General features: G+C 41.8%; 1 protein-coding gene across 1 annotated transcript; it reads right to left on the bottom strand.

Annotated features, from left to right (window-relative positions):
- Nucleotides 1–4,192: 4,192 nt before the first annotated feature.
- Nucleotides 4,193–8,344, bottom strand: LOC308401037 (putative nuclease HARBI1; the record flags this gene model as incomplete). Its single annotated transcript, XM_080889098.1, has 5 exons — nt 4,193–4,951; nt 5,032–5,143; nt 5,229–5,341; nt 5,418–5,541; nt 7,964–8,344. 5 exons carry the CDS (start codon nt 8,342–8,344, stop codon nt 4,569–4,571), a joined length of 1,113 nt encoding a protein of 370 aa, XP_080745224.1. The 3' UTR covers nt 4,193–4,568.
- Between the last annotated feature and the right edge of the window lie 947 nt (nt 8,345–9,291).

Below are 9,291 nucleotides of genomic sequence, written 5' to 3'. Positions count from 1 at the left end.
ATTAAATATTAAAACTAGTGCTGTCAGTGTTAATCTCATTAAAATGACGTTAACGCCACGCGGCAAATCTCCGTTAGTGAATTAACGCAGATCGTGTGGTTGTTTGCTGACAACAGAAAAAAAACATCAAAGGAGAAAAGTTGCATCTAAGAACACGTTTTTTTCTTACTGATGCTCATTAGTGAAACACAAAGACATTAGACAAAAATGAAACTTTAGACCCTCTCTTCCCCCAACAGAAGTCAAAGGGATCTTCCAGGAATAGTGACACTATTTTCTGGAGAATTGATTGGTCAGTACGTCATGATTTCATACCTGCTGATCTCTAATCTGGAACCTAACCGGCACCAGCAGAGTAAAAGACACTTAACAGCTAAATTGAATCAAGCATAAAAACATTTTAGGCATCAAGACAAGTCATATTATCTGTGAATTTCCCTTTTTGTGATTAGTCAGATGCTGCCAACACCTCCCTTTCCTTGTGAAGGTGCATGAGAAACCCTGAATTAACTTTGCTAACCAGCGGTTATCCTGATCACGACTGTTAGTGTAAGTGAATCCAGATGATGGAAAGAAAACCTGGGCATGCTGAAATCACTTCGTAGTATGTGCCCCAGGGTTCAAAGGCCATCCAGTCGCACCATAACAAGAACATGGGAACACTAATGTTGTTTCTCCTTTTACAGTCATAATCTGCATTCATGAATGTTAAAAATGATTTTATTAGAAATGTATTTTGAAACAGAAGAGGTATTTCAGTTAAGATAACACAGAACCACTTCAGTGACAGTGGACGAGATCTTTCCACTGCTGTGCAGTCCAGATGTACAGCTCACAGACTGATGGCAACCTCTCAGAAAACACGAGTTACAGTAGTAGTGATAAACAGCGAGACAAAGATCCTCTGCTGAAGCAGAAAAGGTTTTATATATTTCCTATGTAACCTGCAGGGGTGATTCTCAAGTCTGTTGGAGCCCAGGCAAAAAGGGACAAGGACACCTGACAGCCCAGTGTGCCCAGCAGAGCTGACATGAGGGCTGTTTCAACTGAATCACACACTCTGCTTGCCAGAGGTGAGTGAGTGGAGTCATGTGGGGTTCCTTTAGGGAAGTCAGGTCCAGCGTACCGCCACTGCAGACTCTGCACATTATCGCTGCTGTAGACTCAGATTTGTGCAAACAGTGCATTGTGGGTTGTGTTGTATCCGAATCTGCTGGCAGGCATCTTTTTCTCAATCCTGCCAAACTCCGCCCCTTTCATGTAAGCGTGCAGGGAAGACCCTGTGTTAGAGAACTGATAACAAACTCTGTGTGACAGTTTATCCTGATTACAAACGTTAGGGTACGTGAATCCAGATGATGGAAAGATAGCCCGGGTCTGTTGATGAGTCTCCACTTAAACACTGATGTTGTTTGTGTTTCCTGGAGTCCCGTCAGTCCTGTAAACCAGCATCCCCAACCTTTTTTGTGCCACGGACCTACAATATTCTCAAGGACCGGCCTTTAAGGTGTCGAGGATAAATACAACAAAATAAAACCAGTACCGCTGCCAAAACAAGAAGAGTTATTCAAAACACATGGGAAAAGACCCAGGAAAACAGAGTTAATGATTAAAAAAGATTTTAAAAAATAACGCTAAAACCCCTGAAGAGCATCAGTTTCACACCCGAACCTCAACTCTCGCGGCCTGGTACCAAACGACCGGTGCCGGTCCGTGGCCCGGGGGTTGGGGACCGCTGCTGTGAATAAAAGGAATCTGTTTGAAGGCTGTGCAGAGCAGCGGGACCACACATTGTCACGTAACATTTTTCATCATATTAATATTTATTTGTAAAATAGTAAATTTTAGTTTTAATGTTCAGTATATAAAATTACATTATTGAATACTACGTGCTACGCAATAATAGTAATAATAGTACTTCTAATAGTCGTAATAGCAGTTGTTGTTGTTGTTGTTGTCATCATGCTGTTAATATCGTGACTTTTTACATTCAGTTTTTGATTAAAACATTTTAATTAATTAAAATAAAATATTAATTTTTTTTTAACTCTACCACCAAAAACCGAATACTAAAAAATAATAATAAATGATGATAACATGTATTTATTATGTTGCTCTTTGTTTGATTTCTCTTCTGTTTTTTTTCTCCATACAGGTGATCCAGGTGTTTTGTTTGTTTTTCTTTTTGTTCCTTCCCCCCTTTCTCATCATCTCTTCTCCCCTCTGTTTTTCTTTCTCTCCCTCTTTCTTTCATTCTTTCCTTCTCCCTGTCCTTTCCCCCAGTCATGTCTGTCCCGTCTGTAACAACTGATAATAAAATAAAATAAAAACACAATTATAATAAAGGTCAATCAAATGGACCAACATGGCATCTTTCTTGGCCTTCAAACAACAATTCTGGGCCCTATTTCAGGAAGCCGGTTTAGAAAAGTCAGAGTGAAAAACGATACTCAGGGTTGAGTAACCCCGAACTGTCCAACTCGGAATATTCAGTTTCAGAAAGGCTGATAACAAGTAGTTCAATCAACGCGGAGTTGCATTAACCCCAAGTCAAGCGCGCGCACGAGGATACATAAAGCCCTGATCAGTGGAGCACAGATTACGCGAGTCACCATGGAGACGGAGGGAAAGAAGGTGCGGTCGACGTATTTCACAGCGCTTGAGGCCGAAACCCTGATGGCAGCATATGCCGACAGCATGCACATCTTGCAGAAAAAAAGTAACACAGCCGCAGCTGCAAAAGACAGGGAGCATGCATGGCAAAACATAGCCGACAGAGTCAATGCGTGAGTGTCAATTTAAACATTGATCTAGGGATTTCCACCCATTTAACACGTTATCTTAGTATATGTTATTTCATTTTTTATGTCATACAGCGCAGGTGCAACCCAACAGGCCCCAAACGTTCCTGGCAGCAAGTAAAAATGAAATATAAAAACATAGTCCAAACAGGTGAGGTGTAATTATAGTATGAGCCACAGTGCTTGGCCTGTTTGTCCCATGTAAACCAATTGCAGTTACAGGCTACATTAATTTACCTCCTGTAAGCACTTATTGAAATTACCTGAGCACATTACAAGTACACATTTGTCTACTCTGTATGCTCAAATGTGTGCCGTCACAACCAACAGAAAAAAAGCGGAGGCCCGAAAAACAGGTGGGGGTCCTCCACCACCACCACTCACAGAGGCTGAGCAGTTGGCCCTCAGCCAAAACAGTGGGCGCCCTGTGGCTGAAGGCATCTCTGCGGGGACATCCTCTGAGTCAATAACCCCGCAAGACACAAGTGCCTACATAGGGGGTAAATTCAAAATAATACATGATGTGCATACATCCATTCTTCACAGTCACCTTGACCAAAATGAACTATGTCGTAGTGAAGTTATTGTCCTACTGTCAGAGATTTACAGTTATCAAACAGTTAGGTGAATAAACAACACTGAGACACTTGGAGACTGTTAACGTGCTGCACGGGTGAGGGCTCAGGGAGAGACCCACTCACACCGAGCTGCAGGTAGTTCGTCTTTATTTATAGCATAGCAGTGTCCTTTAATTTTGCATACATGTGTGTGTGTGTGTGTGTTAATCTCTCACAGGGTGAGCTTCCTGTTTCTAGAGACAGAGCGAGTAGTACATTTTGTTCTTTCCCCATTAAGTGTAACATATGAACATATACTCTAATGCAACATAAAACTCATAAAAGCATTTCCACCTTAACACCTACTGATTTTGCCTTCCCTCAGTGTCGGTTGTCTCTGAGAGCATACTGACAATGAGGTGTATGGTGATTGGTATGTCTGGTAGTTGCCAGTTGTGCCCACATAAGTCATGAGTGACCTGTATGAACCCCATATTCTGCCAGTTGATGGTGATGGTGTACTGCATCTGGTGCAGCCCCCTGTTGAGCCAGACCAACATGCAGTTGTGAGTACTCGTAATACTCCACAGACTACATGTGTCAACAGTAGAACAGCAATGTTGTTAAATGTCTCCACCACAGGCATATGATGACGAAACAGTGACAGCTGTTACAGAGGAGGACGCAACAGAGCCACACTATGAGGTATACAGTGTACAGTGGAAAATATAACAACTGACTACAATGTGGTACTATGATAACACCATGGACTTACTATGTCCCTGGCAGAGTGATGCTGGAAATGAAGAGGAAGAGGGTCTAGCCACTCCTACAACAAACCTTTCCACAGTAGGATTTTCAGCACTGATTTACAACCAACCTAAGTAGGCATGTACTATGGATGCCAATGCTATGTCCTGTGTTGCAATAGCTCCCTGTGAAGCAGCTGTACAAGACATATCTGGTCAGGAAAATACAGAAGTGCGACATGGAAATGGTACACCTCAAGCTGCAGATCCAAAAGTCCAAGTTGGAGATTGTACTGCTGGAACAACAGTTAAGGGTGGGTGGAGTGATCAGAGATGGACGAATCATGTCAGTGTTTGTACAACATACTAATATACGCATTTATATGACATACAGGGTGACCAATAAAGCCAGTTGACCACAGAATCTGTGTATTTGTCTTGTAACATGTTGGGTTGACGGGTCACAGGAAATGGTTGTGGCATATGGTGTCTCTGACTGCTCTTCCATCCTGTACGTTCGTGGGTGGGTCAGGATGTTCATCGTGTGGATCACTGCTGATGTCTGGTTCAGCTGGACAGTGTTCACCTCTAATCGTGGCAATGTTGTGAAGAATCACACATGCCACAATAATGTCACATGCCCTTTCTGGGGCGACCCTGAGTCTTTGAAGGCACTGGAACCGGGCCTTGAGCATTCCGATGGTCATTTCAACTCTGGCCCGTGTCCTGCAATGGGCCAGATTATAACGCTGCTGTGGGCCCGGTTCAGGGTCAGGGTAAGGGGTGAGCAAATAGGGTAGACATGGGTACCCCCTATCACCAAGCAGGTGGCCAGTGAACTCTCCTAGGACAGAAGAATACATGTCAGTGCAAACGTCCCTGTGGCAATTGGTCTCTGTATATTTCACAGTAACTTTGACCCACCATGTCCAAATTTGGTGCTCAGTGTACATTCCCGGAAGATTCGTGAGTCATGTACAGAGCCTGGCCACTTGGCTTCCACATTTGTGATGATGTTGGCAGCATCACATATGATCTACACAGTGCAGAGAACACAAATTAGCATCCATTACTATGATGCCATCACTTGTTAGTGTGAAATGCTACAGGGAACTATGTACCTGCACATTAATGCTGTGGAAAGACTTCCTGTTCACATAGTCTCCTTCATTTACTGAAGGAGCAATGATTGGAATGTGAGTGCCATCTGTACAGCCAATCACGCCTGGGAACCCTGGAAATTAATGTACCATTTAAGTAGTAGTCCAAGTATCACCACATCATGAATTAAGTTTTGGTCATCCTGATACCTGCAATTTTGTGGCATCCCTCTTTGATAAATCTTGTGGGTCTGTGACCGGGGAACACCACAAACGAGTACAGGAGACGTTTCAGTGCAACTGTAACATTCCTGACTGCCCGACAGACGGTAGCCTTGGAAATGTGCTCAGCGTCACCAATATTATACAGAAAGCTCCCGTTTGCAAAAAAACGGAGTGCAGTACAAAGAATATGTAATGAACTGAGAGCATGTCCGCGATGTGTCACATGCGTAATATATGGCCTGAGGATGTTATCCAAATAACTTATAGATTGTGCTGAGAAACGCACAGAAAATCATCAGGTAATGATAAAATGTCCAAACGCGCTCTAATCACTCTCTCCCGGCGGAGAGCTCTGCGGAGAATTTGGGCTTCAACATCTACTGGCTCTTCGAGGTAGGGGCACGCCATGTCTGACACTTCCTACAGTCAGGTTTCTGACAAAGAGGCGGGGAAAGTCAGGGTTAGTTGAAGTAAACCTGCTGGGGAGCAGGTTAGCTTCACGGAGTGTGTCGTCATAGTAACTCACTCAGGATTAATCTGAACTCGCTTTGTGAAACCGAAAACCCAGAGTTTTCGTTAACTCAGGGTATACTTACTCAGTTTTTCCACTAAACCGGCTTCCTGAAATAGGGCCCTGATGACTAAAGATCCAAATGGGACAGGCAAAAAAATAAATAAATGATGATAACCATGTGCAGCTTCTCTCGTCTTCCATTTTTCCCTGATATGTTTCAGACACGTGTTAAAGTGTGTTGGCTGCATATTAAGTTCAAAATGCTGATGAATGCTGATGAGCTCTGATCCAGTTGACTGATATACTCTTCTCTACATCCTGCACTGAAATATGAGGATTGTTTGTTTATTAAAATAAAAAATCATCATGGAGTCATTGACAGAAGAGCATCAACGTTCAGCCTGTTAAATTAGATTTAGATATTTTTATTTCAGAAATGATTCCTAACAAAAATGGAGAATATAAAAACACAATCAAAGCAGTAAAGTCCATATTATGAAGTGTTTGCTGCATCAGACAATCATGTTTCCAGTCTGCTGCATCACAACAATTGAAATGCAAATATAAATGATTCACAACAATGAAAACAATATAGTGCAGATAAACATGGTGCTGTAATGAATCTGCTCTTAAACACAATAACAAAATACATTTTCCAAGAGAGATGATAATGATTCACATCAGCGTGAAGAACGAATACATTTACAACTGGTTTCTAACATTTCTTATAGATCGAACTGATCACTGATAGAAACAGAAGAATATTCAAAATGATACTCTGAGAGATACATGAATGAGATATGGATAAACATCAAATTACATAAAACAAAAAAGCACAAAATCACTATAACTGAAATAAAATATGAGCAGAAATATAGAAGAATTAAGTAAAAAGATAGAAAAAGGCAAAATGTTTAAAATATATAATCACATAAGAGACTGAACCGTCCAGTCAGGTCACAGATTCATATCTACAATAATATTTTTCTTTGTTTTTATTTTGATTTAATCACTTCTATGTATTATTATTATTATTATTATTATTATTATTATTATTATTATTATTATAAGCATATTAAGTGTGTGTCTGAGCTGAAAGCTGCTCTCCTCTCCTGGTTTTCTGTATCACACAGACCACAACAACACAAAGCATCACCTGCAGACCGCTGAGCAGTATCCACCTGACTCTGTAGAAGGTCGAGTAAACCCCAAAGGGCTCTCTGTAGATCAGAACAAATTTTTCTGCTGACACACACTCATCCTGTGACTTAAAACCTGTACACACATACTCTCCTGCATCTTCCAGTGAGACATTAGAGATTATCAGGCTGTCATCGGAACAAGTGATTCTATTGTCACTGCATAACTCGTCGTACACAATTTTGCCTTCTGTTTGGATCGACTTAATGAACATAAAGCCCGAAGTACTATTTTCCCAATCATCAGAGCATCTCATAGTGACTTCATCTCCCTCTGAGAAAACCTTTACTGCAGGTGGACCAAATTTAGGGCACACGAAAAGCCAGTACGCATGTGTTACTTTTTCACCTGAACAGCTGTAGATACCTGAATCATTTAACATTAGTGATGGAAGTACCAGCGAGAAGTTTTGACCAACTTCTTGATCAATATTGTAGGCAAATGCCTCCCTCCACCAAACTGGGGGCTGGTCATGAATGGGGTCCATGAAGGGACACTCCAGCACAGCTGTGTCTCCCTCTGAAGCATAACGTAGCTTTGTTTCTCTGGTCAAACGTACAGAGTAAGTGCTCACACACTGCTGTTGGTTCATCACCAGGCAGATGTAAGACGTTGGTTGTGTGTTGACATGAAGAAGTGGTGCGTTTGTCACCTCCAGGAAACTTTCTTGGACTTTATTCACGTTCATAATTGTGTCTTTATATAATAGTCCCCCTAAGTAAGATCTGATCCAACGCACCGTCAGATTCTCACCTGCTCCTTTACATTGTACGTCTACAGTAGAATCAGAAGCTATGATAGTTTCTCCCCACCTTACTGTCTTACACACAGTCAGGCTGATGTTTCTCTCATATGTCACGCTGCCCTGAGTCCAGCACACATCTTGGTACAGTCCAGAGTCTGAGTGGGTCAGGTTGTTGAGAGTAAATGAAGGAGAACCATGAAATGTCTCAGGAAATGAGAGTCGTCCTGTCAGGTCTTCATGTACTGTGAAGTTTCTGTTCCGGGGGTCAGAGATGTTCCACAGGACCAGAGTATCTTCACCAACACGTCTGGAGGTGATGCAGGAGCTGTTTTGATCTGGGAGCTTGAACTGTAAAGAGCCTCCTTCTTTTCTTATGGCGATAAATTCTTCTGCATGAATGTTGCTGATGAGAGTGAACAGCAGGGAGAAGCAGAGCTGTGCGACTGCAGCCATCCTGCTCAGAGGTCTCCTGGTGAGTGTCGTGCTTTCACTCTTCACAGGTCAAAGTGTGGACATGGGTTTTTTTATACTTCGTTGCATGGGTCCAGGGGTATCAAACATGTGGTCTGGAGCACAGAACCGGCCAGTCACAGTGTCCAATCTGAACCATTACAAGTGAGATAATGTCAGCTTTACCACACAGCCATGAATATTTCTAAAAATGTAAAAGTCCTTTCTAAACTATTTAAAACTTTTTGAATAGTTTTTTAGTTTCAAAAACAACTAAAAAAATGTTGTTTCCTATGTGATCCTTCATAAAACATCACATATTTTCCAACATAATTCAGGGTTTGGTTTGGTCTAAGTAAGCAGAGAAGACCAGGCATCCAGTTTCCATGCAGATGTTTACATGAAGCTCATCATCTGATGATGAAACTTACTTTGTACCCAAGCAGCCCAACCAGAAATTGAAAGTGTACATGCATCAAGGGACGGAGCGCATCCCGTCAATAGGTCCAAAGTGCAATCGAGGCTAATCCCATGATCTTCTTATTTTCTTGTAGACCGAAGTTGAAAATCTGGCAGTATTTATTTTTGTGATTTTTTTTCCACTCTCAGCCGTCCTTCTCCTGTATTTGGGCCTGTTTGTTAATTTATTTCAATCATGTAAACAATATACAGGTGCATTTAGCAAAGAAAATTAGAGAAAAAAATACTATACAAAATAAAGTTAATACATTTCAATATTGCTTCTGTTCTGATTCATTTACATGTCGAAAGGGAGAGGGAAGAAGTACACACTTATTTATTTAAGTTATCCGTCAATATTTAGTCAGCTTCCTTACTGATAAGGAAGGACGATCGTGGCTCAAGAGTTGGGAGTTCGCCTTGTAATCGGAAGGTTGCCGGTTCGAGCCCCGGCTTGGACAGTCTCGGTCGTTGTGTCCTTGGGCGAGACA

This window comes from Rhamphochromis sp. 'chilingali', assembly GCF_963969265.1.
Source record: "Rhamphochromis sp. 'chilingali' genome assembly, chromosome: 8".
Lineage (NCBI taxonomy): Eukaryota > Metazoa > Chordata > Actinopteri > Cichliformes > Cichlidae > Rhamphochromis > Rhamphochromis sp. 'chilingali'.
Note: the sequence above shows the minus strand (reverse complement) of the source record. Positions and strands in the feature narration are given on the sequence as shown.